General features: G+C 37.7%; 1 protein-coding gene across 4 annotated transcripts in view; it reads right to left on the reverse strand.

Annotated features, from left to right (window-relative positions):
- Positions 1-1484: 1484 nt before the first annotated feature.
- The window catches only part of GOLIM4 (golgi integral membrane protein 4), an 80927-nt gene continuing 60498 nt past the window's right edge, over positions 1485-21913 (reverse strand). For 2 of the 4 annotated variants that reach the window (XM_054482368.2, XM_054482366.2), the window contains 8 exons: positions 19284-19616; positions 16561-16829; positions 16002-16084; positions 14519-14628; positions 11722-11889; positions 11321-11389; positions 3558-3638; positions 1485-3232 (listed from right to left, as the gene is read on the reverse strand). In XM_054482368.2, the coding sequence (XP_054338343.1) occupies positions 3083-3232; positions 3558-3638; positions 11321-11389; positions 11722-11889; positions 14519-14628; positions 16002-16084; positions 16561-16829; positions 19284-19616 (1263 nt within the window). In that variant the 3' untranslated portion in view covers positions 1485-3082. The remainder of the gene's footprint in view (positions 3233-3557; positions 3639-11320; positions 11390-11721; positions 11890-14518; positions 14629-16001; positions 16085-16560; positions 16830-19283; positions 19617-21913) is intronic. The other 2 variants (XM_054482367.2, XM_054482369.2) reach the window with 1 other exon arrangement.

The following is a 21913-nucleotide window of genomic DNA, read 5'->3' on the forward strand; positions in this document are numbered from 1 at the left end:
ATCCTTAGAAAAATCACACTGGTACAGATTTTAGGGATCGGCAGTAGAGAGTAAATGAAGAAACGAGTTAGAGAACAGTTATATTAGTCCATGTGAAAGGTAACAGGGGTCTGAACCAGAATAGTGAGTATGGAGAGAAGTGGGCAAATCTGAGGATATTTTTGGTAGCAGTCAAAAGGAAAGAAGACAGAATCAAGGACAAACATCATGTTTTTGTTTTGGGAAACGTCACGAGTTGAGACAGAAAGCCTAGAAAGAGAAGCATGTTTTAACAAGATAAATTCAGTTTTGAAACTTACATATTTTACATAGGATGGGACACAGAAAGCTAGGCTAAGGAAATGGATTCAAGACATTTGTATAACACATGGATGGGAAGAGGATTGAACAGAAAAAATACCTCTAGTACAAAACCTGAGGAACACTAATATTGAAAGAGCAGGCATAAGAAGAACCTGTAAAAAAAGATAATGTAGTCAGTATGCTAGGAAAAAAACCAGGAGAAAACAGTAGAACAGAAGCCACAGAAGGTGATTGAGAAATAGAATTAATTCACTGTTTTTAATGGCTGTGTAAGATGACATAGTATAGATGTACTACAATGTAATAGAACTAAAAACAAAACTAAGCATTAAAAGAAGTTAAATGTTAAGTGCTTTGGAAGACAAGGTTCTTCAGCTGTGAGAAGCTGATTCCATCAACCTTACAGGAATACTGTGGGGATTAAAGTGGATCCTATTCACATACTTCTTACACTATGAGGGCATTCAATACACGTCAATAGTTTTCCTTTGTAAAATTAAGTCACTGGCACATGTGGCTAAGATTATGCTTTTACTCCTAGATCTCTTCCAAATCACTTGCAAATAACCAGTCATTGCATGTGTACTAGTTTTGTTGTGCCCCGTTAGACTCATTGCTAATAAACGTGCCTTCCTCCCACAACCCCCACCCCCACCCCGACTATATTCTTGGTACCAAATCCTTTGATTTACTGGTTGCACCAAAGTCACAGACTGGCAGGATGAATACTGGTGACATTTTATTTCTTGTCACCTCATTAACGTAGATCAGCTCAGGCTGATTAGTTCTCCTCTAGACATTAGTTAGAATGGCCCTGTAACTTGGTGCTATACAGAGAGTAGAATGGTTTGTGATTGTTGCTTTCCTAGGGGGATTTAAAGTTTTTCGTTTATTTTTTGTGTGTGCATGCACGTGACACTCTCGTACGTTCTGCCCCATTTCTTTTTTCTTCCCTCAGAACTGGCTCAAATAAACATCTTTAGCTCTTTCTTTAGAAAAAGAAGGGAAAATCACATGCCAATCCAAGCAGAGAAAGATACAGAAAACAGAAGCAGGTGGGAAAAGGCACTTTATAATTCATTAATTTATATTGGTATCTCTTAAAATTTTTCTTTTTATGAAAAAGAACTGAAGAATGTTAGAAGGTCATAAACTAATAAGAGTCCACATAGTTTAAAAGATTTGCCACTTTTTTTTTTTTAGCTTTATTGACTATTACCAACTTTCAGTATGGTTCAAATAATTAAATACTGCAACTGGGACATTAAAAATACAAACTAATTTACCAAAATAATTGTATTCTGAATATTATGTACAATATTACATATTTTACATTACATAATGGGTTTTTATACATAAAGGTAAGATTTCTGATTATTGGAAATACAAAGTACAACTGAACAAAACATTCCTATGCGTACATACACAATCACTCAACTGGAACAATCAAAACCATCTATGAGTGTGGTTATTAAAAAATAAAATTACATTCATACAATGGTAGAAAATGAAATGTTTTTATTAATTTGATCATTAATACAAAACCACACATATATGAATTATATAACCTAGTGTTATATATTTAAAAATCTTTATGCTTGCAACTGAAATGTCTCTACTCCAAGGGAAGTTTCTGATTTTTAATTTTCTTATTTTAAGGAATCTATTATATTCACAATGACTAAAATGCCTTACACATAGGCAAAAAGCAGACCCAATCCCAGCAAACAGAAAAACCATTAAGAGTCTATCATATCACTATATGTTTCACCATATAGTTTTGAAAAATAATCCTATTTGCAGTTTGGTATGTCTTCATATTTATACTTATTATCAAAGTGATTGCATATTGAGGCACAGAGCTTAAAGAGGAAATATATATTACTTATAGGGAACCAGACACTGAAACAAGAATATCAATCAATGGCTTCAGACAAAAAAAAAAAAAAAATTGAGAATGGGTGCTCGCATAGAAAACACCACACACAAACACTCATTAGTTTTTAACCAAGTCACTAGTCCTTAAAAAAGGTGAATATGTTGATGTGTCCACACCTTGTTTGAACACTGCAATACCTGATTAAGACCAGGATACTGCCACATGAGTTTTAATACTCTCTCATTTTTAAATTCAATCCCTCTTAAACAGAACAGCTATGATTTTAAAGCAATGACAAACATTTTTCTAACTGATCTGAAAAGTCTGAAAAACAATGTCTTTACAACAAAAATGGATTTCCAATTGTATGTCACTTTGTACATAGATCTCACTCCAGAGATACATAGACTGGTGAAAATTCTGTCAGAGCTATACATAAAGACATCAGAAGGGCAGCAATTAGTAAACAGGCCATTCTCTTTAAAGTCTGCATGGCATTTTGCAGTACTCTCTGTTCTTAAATCTCCTGTATTTTACCAAAGGCAAACAAAGAACACCTGGAAACTGGAAGCCAGAAAGGTAACATGCTGAAACATATACAAAATCAATGACCTTTCCAACATCACATAATCTATTTAAAAAATTGGGACTTGGGGGCTCAGGTTTACTTTATTGTTTTTCTTCTTTTTCATGTTTTAGCTTGAATATAAAAGAAGCTCTAGACCTACGTTATCAAAATATATTCATATAAATGTATGCGCATTTCTAATACAAAAGTTTTAAAAAAGGCTAAGTTCTTAATTTTTGTAATTAAATATCCTAGAGTTCAGTAGGCAGATTTATGTTTGAGCAGCTTGAAAAGAATCCGTTGGCTGAGCGTTGTCTAGAAATTGGGTGCAGCTACATTTCAGCTCTTCGATGCGATTTCTCAGCAACTGCAGCCCCGTCTTCTTCCTCCTCTTCTTCCTCCTCGTAGTGTTCCTCTCCGCCTTTGGGGCGGTTGTCATCTCGAACTTCTTGCTCTTCTCCATCATTATTTTTATCATCAGCCTTAAAATTAAAAGAAAAAAGAAAAACTAAGAGATAGTATAGAGTTAGTGATAATAATTCTCTCTAAAAACAGGATGAAAAATTATTCATTTTTGGAGGAAAAAAACAAGGAAGAAAAATGATATGTAAGCAACAGTGCTGCTGTCTCTCCTACTTTTCATGTTGTCACAACTTTTCCTAATTTCAGGTGGGCCTGTTAAATTCAGTTGTAACTCAGAGGTACCATTACCCACTGGTACCTATCCCAAATACATATATCTCTCCTATACACATGCACACCCACAAACACTCAAGTGCTCAATAGAAATATGTATCCCGGTCATACATTTTCATCATTTTCACCATAGGTCTCTTCAGCATTATGCTCCAGTTCCCTTTTTTTCTCTTCAGTCAAATCTTCCTGAACCTAAAACAAACCACAGATACCATTTAAACACTTTTGACTTTTAAGCACTTGCGATAATATATTTTGACAATGTTATCATTTAAACACTTGCAATAATATATTTTGATTTCCAAAAAGTTCACTCAAAATAGCAGAAGCAAAATTAAATATACAATTGAAAAAATCGGTCAACGATTTATCTACTAGGTGTGAAGAAATGTATAATACACCTATTACAAAAATCAAAGTGATTGATCCTGAATGTAGGACTTTTGTTTGAATTTCTGGTTTATTTGAATCATGGTTAAAATTCCAAATATAAAACATCTGAAGAAATTTAGCTTATAAAATCAAAAATTCTGGCCAGGCATGGTGGCTCACACCTGTAATCCCAGCACTTTGTGGGACTGAGGCAAGACGATCACTTGAGCCCAGGAATTTGAGTCCTGGGAAACAAAGTGAGGCCCTGTCTCTACAAAAAAGAAAAATTTATAAAATTAGCTGGGCATAGTGGTGCACGCCTGTAGTCTCAGCTACACGGGAGGCTGAGGCAGAGGATCGCTTGAGCTCTGGAGGTCAAAGTTGCAGTAAACCATGTTTGTGCCACTGCACAACAGCCTCGCAGCAAGACCCTGTCTACCCAAAAATAAAATAATAAAATTAAAATTCCCATTTCTCCATATGGGAGAACTGTAGAAATTTGAGAGCTGTGACACAATGTAAGTTCTATGGAGGCAGGAACTGTCTGTCTTATTCAAGTCACTATCTAGATCAAGCTTGTCCAACCCGCGGCCTCTGTAAATCCTCTGTAAAGGCACAAAGAGTAGACACCACTGCCTACATACAATGTAGTAGAAATTTTATGTATCTGTTCTATACTTAAGAATATATTTCTCTGGCTAAAATATCTAGAAAATAAAATACAATCATTTCAATTTCTTTATGAAATAGTCTATTGAACTGCCTCAAAAATTCCTCTCTCTCTTTAGTGTTCTAATACAACCTTTCTGTTTTAAGTAGTTTTCATTCTTGTGCACTATTATTACTGTGTAAATGATCCCACTATTTATCTCAAAATGTAAACTAAAGCAAGCATCCAAATATTTGTGCTAAACAGTCTCTATTTAATGATCATATCTCACAGAAATACAGGGTAGGGCATTTTCTAACTAGTTAACTATTTTGAAAACCATACATATGCCAAAATGTTTAAGTCACTTGAATGCATTTCAAAAAAACTGGTGAACATCGGTTAAGTATAATGCAGTCTCCTAATACCAAAGAAAGTCCGATCTCTTCTAGGATCAGAGAATAAGATCCTTGAATAACACAAAAATCACTTATTTTGGTGGGGGGAGTGGAGGAGACTGTGGAAAAATCTAAGAAATGAACAAAGGAAGGAAAGTATACAGATGCTATAATTCAGAAGAAACAAATTACGTGCTGCCTGAAGGTGTACAGCCCAGGTGAGACAAGAATGAACTGCAGCCTCACAGAAGAGTTTTCGACAAAACTTGGCCTGTTGAGAGCCTACAAAGGTGACTCTTCAAAGATACCCTGGGCAGAGCCAAACCTTTGTGAACCTCTTCTAACCAGTCCAACGCCAGTTTGACCCACAGCCTCTAAACTAACCTCAAAATAAATACATTTTGAGGACAAAGGCATTGAATATCTATTGTATTCATATTTCCTGGTGGAATGAGCTAAAGACACCTATCTTGTCTCACCTTATGGTTCTATCAGTGGTCCATAACATCTCCTCTGCCCATAGTCGTAGAGCCTCATAGTGACATTCCACAGGACATTGGGATGAAAACAATGAAGTACTTACTTCAGGCTATCTTAAGGTCTGACTAATTGAAATGTCATTAAATTGCTGAAGTGTCCCTGTCAATTTTGATTAACAAAGACATGTCTTTTACAGCCTTAATAATGAAAATATATTATTTATAAACATTAAAATGTTGTAGTTGAGACTGGGGAAAAAAACAGCCTTGAGTCTATGCCGTATGGCAGGAAGAATATCTAAATCAGAGATCAGCAAACTTTTTGTGTGAAGGGCCAGATGGCAAATATTTAGGCTTTCTTGGCCATAAGGTCTCTCACAATACAACTTGACCACTCCATGTAGCACAAAAAAAAAAAACCAAAAACAAAAAAACAAAAAACTATAGACAATATGTAAACAAGCAGACATGTTTGTGTTCCAATAAAACTTTACTTCTGAACTAGGCTGCAGCCTGTAGTTTGCCAACTCCTAACATAAACTATGGAGTCAGAAAGACCTGGACTAAAGCCTTGGCTCTGCAGCTTTTCTGACTGTATAAATCATAGGTCAATTGTTTTGGTTATGAAAATCTTCAAGCACATGCAAACGAAGAAAATCATTCAATAAACCCCTTAGAGCCACCACCAATGTTCAAAAGCTATTTCAATATTGCCACACCTGCATCATCTATCACTTTTCTATTTTTTACAGTGAATTATTCTTAAACATTCTAGATATCATGTAATTTTACCTTCACATATCACAGTATATATATCTAAAAACAATAAACAACTTATATAATCATAATGTGATTATCACATCTGATAAAATAATTCCATAATAGCATCTGATGCCTCGTCCATACTTACATTTTTATGATTGTCTTAATGTCTGTTTACAGTTGGTATGTTCTAATCATGATTTAAAGGAAGAGAACACATAACATGGGACGCACTCCCCTTTTTTCCCTACTGCTATGGATTTGCAGTTCTGTAAAATGACCCACATTCTGAATTTATTTGCTTCTTTATATCACTTAACTCATTTCTCTAGTCCCAACATTTCCCATAAATGGAAGTTAGCATAAAAGTTTGAATGAACTCAGGTTCGATTTTAAAAATAAGGGTATCTCAGAGGTGATGGTGTACATTTCATGTATTTTTTAAATCACATCAGGAGGCACACACATTTATCTGTCTCACTTTTAGTAAGGCTAAGGTTGGCCATTGAGCTCAGGTGGTGACAGCCTGATCCCTTCATGGTAAAGTTCCCTGACCTCTGTTCATCTAGTAACATCATTCATTGATGACCGTTGCTTAGATCAATTGCTTCAATTAGGGGTTACAAAAAAAAAATGGTCACTTTCTATTTCCATCGTTCTGTCTATATTCACTAATTTGTATGAAGAACTTTCCCATATCAGCTATATAGTTACTGTGCATGTTACACTTAATTATGGTAGCCTTTAAAATCAGACCTAGGTGAGCTCTAATCATGTTTCTAACAATAAATAAAAGCTATGCAACCTTCCAATTTTTAACTAACCCCTCTGAAGCCCAAATTTCTTATATGTAAAATAAAAGCATTGGGTGAAAAATCAATGATCCTTAATTTCCTGTATGTATGTGTGGTTGGGGAGTCAGGGACCCTTTTAAGACTTTGGTTAGAAAGTCTTTAGCAAATGGTCATATACACACAGATAGGAGTTTCAGACTTCCCAGATGCCATCCACAACTGCCTGCCCTAGGACTATTTCTCTAAACAGTATGATCCTGAGCCGTCAGGATCAGCTGGTAGTGGGTGGGTGAAGGGGCACTTATGAAGAACTCTGCTTCCTAGGTTCCATAACAGATAAGATCAAAATCTCAAGGGTAAGGGTCTGGTCCAGAAATCTGTGTATGCCACAAAGTCTTCAAGGTGATCCTTATTCACAGCAAAGACAAAGAACTATTTCCTTGAGTAACGATGGATGCTAGGTTATCTCATTAGTCTCTGGAGATGGGCTATAGAAAATTTAGCTTGTTCACCAGTTGTCAATATAATCTTATTTAGAGACCACTGATTTCAGTGATTCTTTAGGAAACCCACAAATGAAAATTTTCTAATTTTCCACACATATAGAGAACAGACTCTTAGTTAAATACACATTATTATTCTAGTAACATATTACTGATATTTGGGGCAAAAGCAATGCAAACTCATCTTAAAGGCAGTAATGCCTTTAAGTAATGCTTCTCAGTAAGGTAAAGGAACAAAATGATATGGAGGTTCTAACCGATCTTTAAAATATGACTAGACTAATAAGCAGAAGCCAAATGATATTCTTTTATAATGTAGACATACAGATTATGTCTCCCACAACTGGCCCTCTTAGCATCCTGCTAAAGCTATCACAATGCTTTGTCAGATTTCCCAAACAATGCTTCTTGTTACTCATTTTTATCTACTGAAATATGTTTTAGGCATTTTAGAAATGAGCCTTAACTGATGACACAAAGTTTAATAAATGGCCAAATCCAAAATAAAACAGGTCCACTGAAAAAGAGTCTGAAATGGGCTTTGGCTAGATACCCTCTCTTGGTGTCTATTAACACCTTTCTTTTACACATTGAAGATATTATGGGTGTGCCAGGGCAGAGAGCTGAGCCTCAAGTAGTTAAGAACAGTAGGATCCAAAGAGATAGATAGAATGTGATGAACAAAAGGCCTTCAGCAACATTAGCTACAGTGACAAACACCCTGCTTTAACAAGAGAGTTTCTTCCAATTGAAAAGCTTCTTGGCCAGGCATGGTGGCTCACGCCTGTAATCCCAGCACTTTGGGAGACAGAGGTGGGAGGATCACCTGAGGTCAGGAGTTCAAGACTAGCCTGGCCAGTATGGTGAAATCCCGTCTCTACTAAAAATACAAAAATTAGCCGGGTATGGTGGCAGATGTCTCTAATGCCAGCTACTCGGGAGGCTGAGGCAGGAGAATTGCTTGAACCCGGAAGGCGGAGGTTGCAGTGAGCCGAGATCACCTCATTGCACTCCAGCCTGGGTGACAGTCAGACTCTGTCTCAAAAAACAAAAAACAAAAAAAAAAGAAAAGCTTCTTGACACTGATTCACAGGCTGGTAGTCTCATGTAGGTGTATGTACATATTTGGCCAGTGAAGGTGAACAAATGCCTTGTACTTGTTCTCTTCTGCACGTTCAGATTAATCTGTTTTCAGTTACATTGAGGGAAATTAAAGTATTCTGATTTCTTGGTCATTTAATCTATATATTTTTGAACATGTAAGTAATTTTAAAGTGTACACGGCACTTTTTGGCAATGCCATAAATCGTCTTGTTTGCTTACAAGGCGATAAAACGTTTGGAATGTAAGCAACATAAGGAAGGGATCATGCCTTCCACTCAAACAATCCCAAACAAGAAACAAGAAATGCTTGTAAGTAATAATAATTTTTATGTCTTAGAAAGATGACACTACAGCACTAAGATAAAAGAAGGCAGGGTAGTATAAATTTCCTAAAATCATACTTCTTTTGGGTCCTCTTAGAGGCCAAGTCTGTAAGTTTGATGGGCTATACCTCTGAACAGGTGGGGCCCAGGCAAGATGCAATTCTTCCCCAGGAGGAATTGCTGACAGAAATAAGTTTGTGCGCTGGAGGGGAAGGGAAGTGATGGCAGCCACAGGCCATGCATTCTAGTGGTTAGCTGGGGCAGCTGCAAGACTCTAAGGTTAAATGGAGATTAAAAAACAACAACAACAACAACAACAACAACAACGCACAGTTCCATAACATTTCATGGTTTTCAGAGTGCTTCCACCAATGAGGTTTCATACACATATGCACGTATAAACAATGCAGTATGCGTTTCCATATTCTACGTTCCCCTTTATTTTTCACATTTTGCCATAGTCTGACAAGAACTTTGTCTCTATCACTAGTGCTTAAATGGTATTTGGGAACCACTCTTCTCCTCTCTCAAGGGAAGACCTGGGAACGATGGACAGAGGTGGGAAGATGCAAACATTAATCATCTCATAACCACAAAAATACAACACAGCATGAACAAGGGACACTCAGGGGCAGAGAGGAAAGTTTACACTGGGAAGAAAAAAAGGCACGTGGGACTTCCACTAGGAGCACATGGAGCAACAGTTCTCAGTGACGGGGTGGCAACCTGGAGCACACGCCGGAGGAGGCCTGAACACTGCTTTAAGAAGTTTTGGCAGGGACCAGGTAAACAGAATTAGGACCTGGGGCCAGGTGCAGCAAGAGGAAGAGTCCTGTCAGTCCAGCAGATCTGAAGGGGATGATTGGTGGGATGAGGAGCAGTTGCTGAGTTTAGGCAGCACTCAGCCAGGACAACCTCCTCTGTCTTAGCACCATTTCTCCTTTCCTCTTGCCTCTTTCTTCTCTTTCTACTCTTGATTCCTCTTGGATCTCAGGATTTCTCTCCTGTACCTTAACTGATCATAATATAAAATTGAAAAGGAATCAGTAAACACTGGTTAAAATTTTACGTTTAACCTTCTGAATTTTTAAAAAGAAGCCAAGGTGAACCTTTTCTCTTTTAATCCCTCAAAAATTCCTAGTATTGGACATAATAAAACAAAGTGGTATTAGTCTAGACATCCTGTTATATGAGAAGCCTGGATGAATATCTTTTTCTTGCCAAATGTCTTAATATTCAAGGTCGCTATTTTTTCTGCTGCTCTCTTTCTGACAAGACAGCCAAGGGTCTTGATTAGGATGAGAAACCAAAGAACAAAAAGATCAAGCCAGTTAAAGTGCAACTTATTAGAGATGTTGCCACTGACCTTAAAGAGCAATATCCTTTTCTGTTTTCCTGGTATAAGCACAAATTTTATCATCAGCTCTGAAAAGCTTACAAAATCAGTAAGAACAAGAAAGCAGACCTAGTCGAGGGAACTGTGTGTGTGACAGCACAGCTCATGATTTCTGCACAGGATCTCCAGTGGTGGGGTGTGTCTGTTTAGTCTGCCATATGTCCACCCTCCCATGGGGCTCCCCTTAGGGATAAAACCACACATTTGCAAGACACCTGGCTGAGAAGCAGCTCTGAACCAGGGTTTTAATTTGGTAACTACTTACTGGTCCATAATGAGACTAAATACAGGGTCTTGGCCTAATTTGTATCAGACTCTTAAATATTGCAGTTGTTTATGCAGCGGAATGCTGTGATAAAATGGCTACAACAAACAGCATTCACCAATTACACCACAGGTAGCACCACAATAAATCAATTACACCATAAGTAGCACCACAATAAATGCTACTTATATCTAATTAACAACAAGATGCCCGAAGTTTACAATGAAAAGCAGACTAAAATAAAATATTAAGAAACTCTATCCAAATGCATTTTATTCAACTGAACTCTTTACATCTTTTTCCTCCTCTTTTATTGTTAAATTTAACTAAGATACTGAATTCTTACGAGGGAAGAGGCCAGAAGCAGAGACTGTAAAATTTACAAAAATGTTTGGAGGGTGTTAAGTGGATTCCGATAGACACTATGGGGTATTCCTGTGAGGTAGGCACTGGGGAGATGCCTGAAGAGAAAGTTACAGGGGCAGTCCAGATTCCCTCAATGCGCACAGGGAGACAGAAGAAAATATTCTTACAAAAGATCACACAAATCTAAGTCCACCATTCCTGGAAAGCCAAATGCCTTCTTAATTCAAAATTTCAGGTGAGAACCAAAGAGATGGATTCTATTACCCTGCTTTTGTTATCTTCTAACCAAATGTCTCCAGTGCCATGATCCATTTTTGCTTTAAACCACCCTTTCTTATCCTGCTTAAATCTTTCTGAACATTTCTGTGGAAGGCATGTCAAAGTCAATACTGCTGAGGTTTGTTTAAGGTTAGTGTGTGTGATAGACCAATCTGATCAGTCTCTGGGATTCAATTCTTACTACCTCCTCTTCTGCCTCTTCCTGGTACTGTTCATCAACATTATCCTCCTGCTGGTCTGGATTTCCTGCCATCTGTTGAAACAAAAGGGCAGGTTCATGTTACTGTACATCAGAGATGCCTTTTACACAGTACTCTGGGACAAAGAACAAGCATGCCACCATGAAAAGGGCACTTTCAAAGCGTCTGTAGCCAGGAAATGATGAGTAATCATTTCCAATACAAAGCCCAGGATGTCCGCTACCCTCTCTCTCAGAGTACAGGCATATCATGCCATAAAGTGGCCTAAAAACCACCAAAGTGGCAAACCTTCCGTCAATGCAGAATACGACTAACCTTTTACATAAACCAGATGTTTGTTAAAATAGCCCAGTTAAATCCACCCTTCCTGGTGGCATCTGCTTACCACCAAATGTTCCTCCACTTCTGTATTTTCTTGCTTTTGATTACTTTGTTTTTGCTCTTCATTTTCATCTGGCAAATTTTCTTCTCTCACTTGCTCGGCTTCTTCAAATTCATCCTCACCTTGATTATTAGGGTCATCTGCTGGGTTTATATCCTCTACAGCTGCCCTCTGTAAAATTTTAATAAAAAGCAACTATCACTTCAAAACTGAGGATCAAGTTTAATTTCATTTGAAAAGGCTGCCCACTGGCAGAAAATGAAATCGCCCTTCCCTCAATTGTTCAGATCTATCCTTGCCAAGACTCACAAGAATCAAGCATCGCACTGTCAAAAGAGAAAACTCCTGCTTTACTTGTCAGAGGCTTGATGAATCAGAATGAGGTTCAAATAGCACTTCTTTCCTGCAAGTGATTTCAAAATAGTTCTCAAAACTCTACTGACACAAGTAATGTGAACAGAACTGAATAAACAAGAAAATAATTAATAAAAGTCAGAGGACCAAGTGAGGAAAAAAAATACTAATTTAGGTGGGGGATTTAGATGGACAATTAACTCTTTTTGCTGCTATGTTGATTTTTATACTAACTTCCCTGTGCAAGCAATTTTTAACATGTCAGCAGGTGAAAAGTGGTTGATGGGAAAGAAGGCCCATACCAGAAAGGACCCATAAAAAGGATATGAAAAAGAGACAAGAAAAAGGCTAATTCAAAAGGAAATGGTCATTGTCTAGTATGGATCCAATTTCTTTATTAACAGTCACTCCCATGAAACAGAGAGATGTTGAACTGGCAAGGGATGGGAGTTAAAAAGGGCTGAGCTACCCACCTGCCCAATAGGGCAATATATTATGAAAAATGTCCTCCCCAACTCATCTCCCAAATTACTGTGCTCAACAAAGGCCCTTCATATTATCAACTTTAGAATTATTTCGGTTTTCCACATAAGCTCCCAAAGCACCTTCCAAATAATACATATCCTAATAAAGATTTAGATTTTAGAGCCTGAGATGGGGAGGAACAGTGATGCTTGTCATGAGCTTCCCCAATCATTCCCAGGTCATCAGCAAGACACTTACTAAGGCTGTAAATGATTCTAAGAGACAGTAAAGCCACAGAGTAGGATATGGTCTCTATCAGTATTCTCCAGACAAGATTCTACTTCAATTCACTTGAACATGTTTGAGAGTTCACTGCCGTCTCAGCTGATCTATTATCTGCACATCCCTGGCCATGAATGTTACTTCAGTGCAAATGACACTATTCTTGGGAATGTAGAGACTACCAAATTACCACCTTCACACTAAACTCTAATTACTCCACAATCTCTTGTCATATGGATTTTCTTTAGTGCACTATCAAAAATTTGTATGGAAATACAGGAAAAATGTAACATATTCTTTTCAGAAAAAAGTACCAAATATCTTTTGCAAACGTTCATAAAATTGACTAGCTCAACTCCGACCAAGTAACAGGTATGAATTAGCAGGCACAGTTGTTACGTCCAAATAAAATAGAAAAAGAGAGGAACAAGTGGGATTAACCATTTCTAATTAAAAGGAAGAATGGTACAACAAAGGCCAATGTTTCCCAGCATGTTCCCCAGAACAAATAAACAGACGACAGGAAAGTAAAGCATCATATAGTCAAGAAATCAAAGCCTACAGCAGTTCCCAAACAACTGACTGAAATGCCCTTCCTCCCACCCCATGCACATTTGCAGGCCTTTGTACACTTGCTTTCTTGCTCTCTCCTGGATAGTCTCTTGCTCTCTCATATGTTTCTGCTCTCAAGTATTTGCTCTTTCCTGAAAATATTTCAGGACTAGGTGCCCTGGAGCATATTTTCAGAAATCCTGATGCAAGGAATGCCAGGGAAAGGTGTTCTGCCACATCTCAGTGCAAGTTAAGTGGAAAAGCTGTTTCCAGCAAAAGGGCTTTAAGTAGCTAGCAGGATGACTTTCTTGATGATTAGCAAGGACATGGGTCGTCCTTTTAATCAGGGCTCATGTGATAGCACAGACTGACTGTTATAAACATGGTAGTTGATCTATTAGCAAGAGATGACAGGGCAGCTAAAATAAGTTGTAAAAGTCATCTACACATACACACAGGAACAGGCTCACTAAACATTTGCTTGCTTCACTTGTAGGCAGGGCCAAGGATCTAGCCCACCCAGCTGAACTGGAGGTCTCAGTCTTTTTTGGTAAACACAAATAACAATGCTGGTTATTAGATGTCTACCTACTTATATTATAAATTTTCTGTGCCATTGCATACCTGAACAACTCTTCATGTCTCAGACCACATAGCCTTATCCACATATTTATTAAAATGGTCACTAGACTGCTAAGAGATTACAGAGAGTCACACAACACACCTAACACTCTAGCAGACTGCTCAACATGCTCAGGAAGGGTTAGTTTCCTTTCTCTGGTCCCATCTCCAACTTCCACATTTGCCTTTTATTCCTCCTATCTTTCAGAGTTACTACATATTTCAATGTCTCTCAATTTTGCTTTTCTAGGTTTTAGTTTTATTAATCTAAAAGTTATCAGAAAAAAAAAATCCTGGTTTTGTTTTTTTTTCCCCAGAGCAACTTTTAAACCAGCTCACACATACACGTACACCATGGTTTACAGTTAAAAACACTGCCCATCTATAATTATGCAAGCCATTTTCCTTCTGGGCTGAGGATATAACAGAAATATCTGGGGCTGGAGGCTGGTGTCAGGCAAGTTTTCAACTCTCTTTCCCACCTTATGAGTTTACATGTGTCAGGGGCAGAAGAGAGGATACTTACATCTGCCTCAGATTCTGGGTCGGCTTCTCGGGGTCCTTGTTCACGAGGCTCATGTCTATTACCTGGATCTCCTTCTGCTTCATCTTGGTGCTGGTTGTCTCTTTCATAGGCTAGCAAATCAAAGGAACTAAAATCAGTCCAAAATGAATCAAACAGGATTTCCCTTTCAACTCAAAGAAAAGCTACCAGTGGACTTTTCTACAGACTATAATACCTCCACCTCTGTTAACTCAACATAAGGCCTATGTCCTGGCTTTTCTGAATAAAGTTATGTTCTCTTCACAGACTGTGTGTCTAAAGAGATGATATGGGTCAGACATTTTTCTTCTAAAATAAATATTTTTCACAGGGGCTGTAATTTTTCCCCCATATGCAAGAAAACAACAACAATCAAAACTCTCTCAATAAAAGAAAGCCCAGTTGATTGGACACTGCTGAAGAAATCAACTAATGTTTGATAATATCAGAGGAAGTAGCTGGGCTCCAAAAGAAGAAATTGATAGTTTCAGGAAATGCAAGGAAGAACTGCCCCATCTGTGGAGCTCAGAAACAAATATAGCCCATCACATGTTTTCTGATACAGTAATGATGACGACCGCCACAGCCCAGAAACAGCACACATTCATACTCAGACATTTACTTGCTGCTTTTTGAAAAAATATTTAGATAAAGAGAATTGTATGAGCATAAAAAGAGAAGAACAAATCACTTTTTAAAACAAGTAAGATAGAAGAGGAAAGTTTAAGTATATGGAGTGTACTAAGCCTAGAGAAAATAATGAAACAGGGTAACTTACCATCAGGCTTCAAGTGCACAAAGGGGTTTACTACACAGAGAAGAGGACAAGCCATTCTCTAGTCTTACTGATATTAGAACAAAAGAGCTTAAAGTGCCACATGGGGGACATAAGGAAAACAATTTCTTGACTGTAAGAGCTGTAAGATATCACAACGGGCTATTGAGGGAGGTTGTATGTAATCACTTTCTCTTTGACTTTTTAGAAAAGATACACATCTAAGTGTTAGTGGTGCCAGAGACAGTAAGTTACATTCTGGTTCTATTATAACAGTAAGCAGTATTTGATAAATTACATATTAAGTACTTATCATAAATGAAAGCTACTATTGACTTAATTTGAAAACATTTTAAGGCAATGATGTAAGGACTTCCAAGGTAAGGAGAAAATGTAGATGTTTCCCAAAGCATAATAATCCTATAATAATTTGTCAGAAATATTATAAATATTTAGTATATAAAAAGCTTAAACTACAGGGAAAATGATAGAGAGGAAATAGATTATCTTGAGCATTTTTCACTACCAGCATGTACTGTTTAAGAGGATTAAGAAAAAGACACGATTCACAAACCTCCTTTGCACTTAGGTATGCATACAGCTCATTGATGTTATATAATATTGGCTCATTGATAATATACAATGTTATCAAGTAATTTATTAAAACATTCATCATCTAGGAAGTCTCACCACCTCCTTCCTCTTCTTGGATTCCCTGGTCCTCTGCTCCCTGAACGATATCATTATCCATAGCATCATAATGAGCTTGCTGCCTACGAGAGACACAAACATGATAAATCCAGTGAGACAAAATTCAGAGGCACAGTTTGACATAGGTCATTTATCTTTAAAGACAGTAATAAGTAATATTTCTCAACATTTTTAAGAAGCCATGAAAAATTTTTAAAAACCTCTTATGTATGCAATTAGGTATAATAAAAATTCCAGATACACTTTAAAAAGGTATCTTAAAAAGATAAAATATCTTTTAATGATAAAATAAAATAAAGTTGGCACAAAGCCTGCAAGGCTATTTGGAGACCTAACCTACTGCTTTTGAGCAGAAAAAAATATTATTTTTAAAATTAAATATTTGGTATTTAATTTTCAAGTAGCTGTCCTGCCTTGGCTATTTGGGCAATATGAGCCCCTTAACTTCATGAATCACAAATGCACAAAACTGTTTTTAATTTGCGTATGAAAACTGGAGCAGGGGCTGTCTTCATTCATTGAGGAAGGGGAAGGCTACCGGAGCTGCTCTTGGTGCTGCGGCCGGCCCTCCTCAAGCTCAGCCTGCCTCTGCAGGGCCATCTCTCTTGCCAGCTGCTGCTGCTGCTGCTGCTGCTGCTGTTGCTGCTGTCGTAGTAAGTGCCCCTGCAGCCTCTGCTGGTGCAAAGCTTCCTGGTGTTCCCGCAGCCGCTGGGCCTCCTCCGCCTGCTGCACTGCCAGTCTCTGCTGTTCCAACTGTTCCTCATAGGGTGATTGGAATTTGATCATTGGCTTGGCTGAAGGGTATACCTAGGGTGAAAAAGAGTTGGTGCAGAGCAAGAGGGGTTAGCTCCTCTGGGTTTTCTCTTCATTTATTTCTCCTGACAAATGCAGGAGCAGAGCTGGTTTATTAACGACTATCTGTCAGGTGAACTGTGATTATACATGAAGTCCAAAAACTCCTATTTCCCAACTTTCTCTGAATCACCCTTGGCTTCTTTAGCAGCTGATATTTCCAACTGTTGGTATTAAGGCAGATTTTCAATGTGCTCCCTTCTCAAATGGAACAGAAGGCACAACAGAAGATAACAGTTTCAAACTATAAAATTTATGTTCACAAAGCTCTGATATAAACAAGTAGTTGGTAACTTTGGTAACTTCACATTAACTGGGCAATCTGTGACCTGATGCTATGCCTAAGGCTTTTTCCATGAACAGTTAAAGACTGAGGGATGCTAATTAACTCTAGTAATGTATATACCAATACCAGGCTAAGCATAGCCAAAAAAAAAAAAAAGCCACATTCCAGATAATAGTGGAAAAGCAGATATTCAATTTTTTTCAAAGAAACTAAGAATGGCTGAGAAGATGGTGCCTTCTGATTAAAGGGAAATCTGATACAGCAATTCTTAAAACTCTGCTTCCCTGAGATATTATCTCACCCCAGTTATAATGGCTTTTATCAAAAAGGCAACAACGAATGCTATGAGGATGTGGAGAAAGGGGAACCCTCGTACACTGTTGGTGAGAATGTAAGTTAGTATAGCCAATATGAAAAACAGTATGGAGGTTCCTCAAAAAGCTAAAAATAGAACCACCATATGATCCAGCAATCCTATTACTGGGCACATATCCAAAAGAAAGGAAATTGCTATATTGAAGAGATACCTGCACTCTCAGGTTTATTGCAGCATTACTCACAATGGCTAAAACATGAAATCAACCTAAGCATCCATCAACGGATGAATGGATAAAGAAAATGTGGTACATATACACAGTCATAAAAAAGAATGAAAACCTGTCATATGCAGCGACATGGATGGAACTGGAGGCCATTATGTTAAGTGAAAAAATTCAAGCACAGAAAGACATACATTGCATATTCTCATTCATGTGGGAGCTTAAAAAAGGGATATTGATAAGCTAGAGTGGATTGGTGGTTACCAGAAGCTGGGAAGGGGGATGAAGAGACTGATGAATGGTACAAACATAGAGTTAGAGAGAAGGAATAAGACCTAATGTTTGGTAGTTCAGTAGGGTGACTACAGTTAACAATAATCTTATATTTCAAAACAGCTAGAAGAGAAGAATTTGAATGTTCCCAAAATAAAAAAGAGATAAATGTTTGATGTGATGGATATCCCAATTATCTAGATTTGATCACTATACATTATATGAATGTTTCAAAATATTGCACATACTCTGGAAATATATACATATATTATGCATCAATAAAAAGTGTCTGTACCCCATTGAGCTACTACCCATCCTCCCTGCCATACCCCAACTAACAAAAGCACACACAATTCTCACTAAAGGAAAGAGGTAGAGGGTTGGGAAGTAAAGCTGGTGGGGAATTACTTCCCCTATTGGGGAAGGACACAAGACTGGAAGAAGCTTTCTGAGGTTAAGTTTGCAACTACCTAAGAGGGCAACTACAGAGGTCTTCACACCTGCTTAGCCTAAAGCCTCAAGCAGCTTGAAGTCTCCGAAAATCTGAGGCCAAATAAAACGTCAGAGTTATAAATAGAAGGTGATCAGCATCCATGTAAAGACCAGGTAACCAACTATTGAGAATCAGTTTAGAGACAGTAAAAGAAAGGCATCTAGCTGCACTAACTGTTGGTTTAAAAGAAGAAAGGGTAGAGTTTTCTTTTAAAGTATCATTTATAATAATCCTGGCCATTTTTTTTAAGAAAGGGAAAAGTCTTACGTGTAAGTGGCGTGCCCAGTAAGGGATCCTGAGCAGAGGCTGTTTAGATATGCTCACCAAGTAGAATATCTCCAAGTAGTAAAATCAGATTTTTGATAATTAAATAACCACCTTGAAGGTGAATGCAAAAGGCAACATACTGACAATAAATGAATAGGGAGAGGAGGATGCCTCTTCATAGAGAATAAGACTTTTCTCTGCCTCAAGATGCTCAAGACAAAACTTGGGTACAAACTGGGAAGGTGCCCCATCAGGTACCTGTTCTACTCTATTAAGGTGATGTGAGAATGAATCTCTGACTGTGTACAACTGACAAAAAGAAGAATGCACACATACAACAGCTGTGCTCTCTCATCACCAATCATCTTTCTGAGGTATGCGAATAGCTATGCTATTAACATTACAAGAGAAAACTTAAATATGAGCACATAATGTTTAGTAGAATCACTCACATTTCTATTTTAGAGATTGTGATGTATTACCTTAATATGTAAAAATAAAGCCAGGTTTTCCATCCCAGTACACCATACCAGAAGCAGGTGACCTCATACCTCAGCACGTGCATGCCCTTCCAGGAGGTTGGCTGCTTCTCGTTGCTCATGCTGCTCTTTCCACTCCCGATCCTGCTCCTCTGGTGATGGATCGTGTTCCTCCTCAAGATGTTCTGCTTGCCCAACCTGCTCCATTTCTTCCTCCTCCAGGGCCTTTCTGTGCTCCTCTTCCACCTGATGCTCCTCAGGTTCTCTGCGTTCCACTTCTTGTTGGATTGGCTCTGGGGGAGCCTGAAATTCTGCCTCCTTATGGGTGGGAGCATAGAGTTTTGTGTCTTCTGCTCTTCCAGGAATTGCTTCATGGTTGTGCCACACATCACTATTTCGAGACACCTAGGCCAAGCATATCACTGGGAATGACACTCTTCCATTTCAAAAGCAATGATGTAATTTCTTTATTTCTATGTCTGTGGGGCATGGGGCTACAACAGAAGAAGGTGTCTAGAAATATATACAGTCCTGGCTTTATGGCTGCAATGGAGTCACTTAAGTTTCTTACTGTGTAATCTCACTTATAAAATAGATATAATATAAGCAAAACTTCATCTGTGAAGAATACAGTAAATAACCTGGAAAATAAAACCTCCAAGTAACCAATATCTCAGAAGTACTCTAATTCCTATTTTCCCTTAGAATAAAAAGGAACAAAACCTCAAACTTCAAGTGATGAAATGTTTACATAATTTTCTTCAATGTAAATTTTGTTTTCAATAATTATTTGAAAAGAGAAGGGTAACATAAAATTGAGGAGTTGGGTTTAGTTTTTACTAGTTTGGTTTACTAATTTAAAAAAGAATGCCATTACTAATGAACTTCCATGTTAGTTCAACATAGTGCCTGTTAAACAAGATACAATAAAATATTTTTAATGTATCAAAGTAGTAATTCTTTGTAAACCAGCAGCAGTCTTTTGTAAACATTTTTTATTGCTAATATTGAAAACCCTAAGCAGAAAAAAAAGAAATGTCTTTTTCAGAATATCCCTCCTCTAAAATTAGTTGACTCAAATCAGTTCTCCCTGTAAGTTTCAGTGATCTCTATATGATCGGCACTACCTAGAAAGTGAGGAAGAAAGAGAATATAGTATATCAACAGAAACAAATGTCACCCTTTTTTTCTCTTTAACCTTCAGTATCAGAAAAAAAAAAATCTTCTTTGGTCAGATTGCTCTCCCAAAATTGAAATAAATGTGAAATCCTATTCTTAAATTAGCCGAGATATAATTATCAAATCTGATAAATTGGACTGTATTAATAAACTGGGGAGAAAAGTCCTTTCTCAGACATTTGAGGACAACTGGAGTTGCACTTTACACCGACATCCTCACATATCTGGCAAGTTTGACATAATACTGCCCCAGCTTTACAGAAAAATATTTCTCTAAAGAGCTCTAGGTACTTTCAAACACTTGTCATTTATCTCCACGATATCCTAGCGAGGAAGGTTAGTGCAGATAACTCCTATCTCCACCTCAGAGATGGAAAAACTGAAGATCTGAGTCACTGGAAGATTAATCCAGTAAACTGACAGTCTGACAAGGGCAGAAAATAGAACTAACTGCCAGGCCAGTGATCTGGTCATGCTCTCTTTAGTTATTAACATAAGAACCTGAGAAAGAATAAGAGTCCACGAGGATACTGAACCTGTCTGTTGAAGGAATACCCTGAACAGAGTGAAGAGGCTCATATATGAAGTCTACTCATATCAACTTAATTATTCCCGTAACTTGGAGGAAAGTGTTCTCAGTCTTCTCTTTAATGTTAAAAACCACTTTGTGAGCAAAGGACGTGAATACACACTTTTCAAAAGAAGACACTGATATGGTTTGGCTGTGTCCCCACCGAAATCTCATCTTGAATTCCCACGTGTTGTGGGAAGAACCCGATTAGAGGTAACTCAATCATGGGGTCAAGTCTTTCCCGTGCTGCTCTCACAATAGTGAACAAGTTTCACAAGATCCGATCATTTTAAAAAGAGGAGTTCCCCTGCACAAGCTCTCTCTCTCTGCCTGCTGCCATCCATGGAAGATGGGACTTGCTCCTCCTGGCCTTCCACCATGACTGTGAGGCTTCCCCAGCCATGTGGAATTGTAAGTCCAATTAAACTTCTTTCTTTTTTAAATTACCCAGTCTCGGGTATGTCTTTATGAGCAGCATGAAAACGGACCAACACAAACATATATGTGGCCAACAATCATACAAAAAAAAAAAAAAAAAACTCAGCATCACTGATCATTAGAGAAATGCAAATCAAAACCACAATGAGATATTATCTCACACCAGTCAGAAGAGCTATTATTAAAAAGTCAAAAATAACAGATTCTGGCGAGGTTATGAAGAAAAAGGAATGCTTATACACTGTTGGTGCGAATGTAGATTAGTTCAACCATCATGAAAGACAGTGTGGAGACTGCTCCAGGACCTAAAGCTATAAATACCATTTGACTCAGCAAAATTCCATTACTGAGTACATGCCCAGAGGAATAGAAATCATTCCATTATAAAGACACATTCACTGCAACACTATTCACAATAGCAAAGACATGGAATCAACCTAAATGCCCACCAACTATAGACTTTGATAAAGAAAAATGTGATACATAAACACCATGGAATACTATGCAGTCATAA

Source organism: Pongo pygmaeus, chromosome 2, assembly GCF_028885625.2.
Source record: "Pongo pygmaeus isolate AG05252 chromosome 2, NHGRI_mPonPyg2-v2.0_pri, whole genome shotgun sequence".
NCBI lineage: Eukaryota > Metazoa > Chordata > Mammalia > Primates > Hominidae > Pongo > Pongo pygmaeus.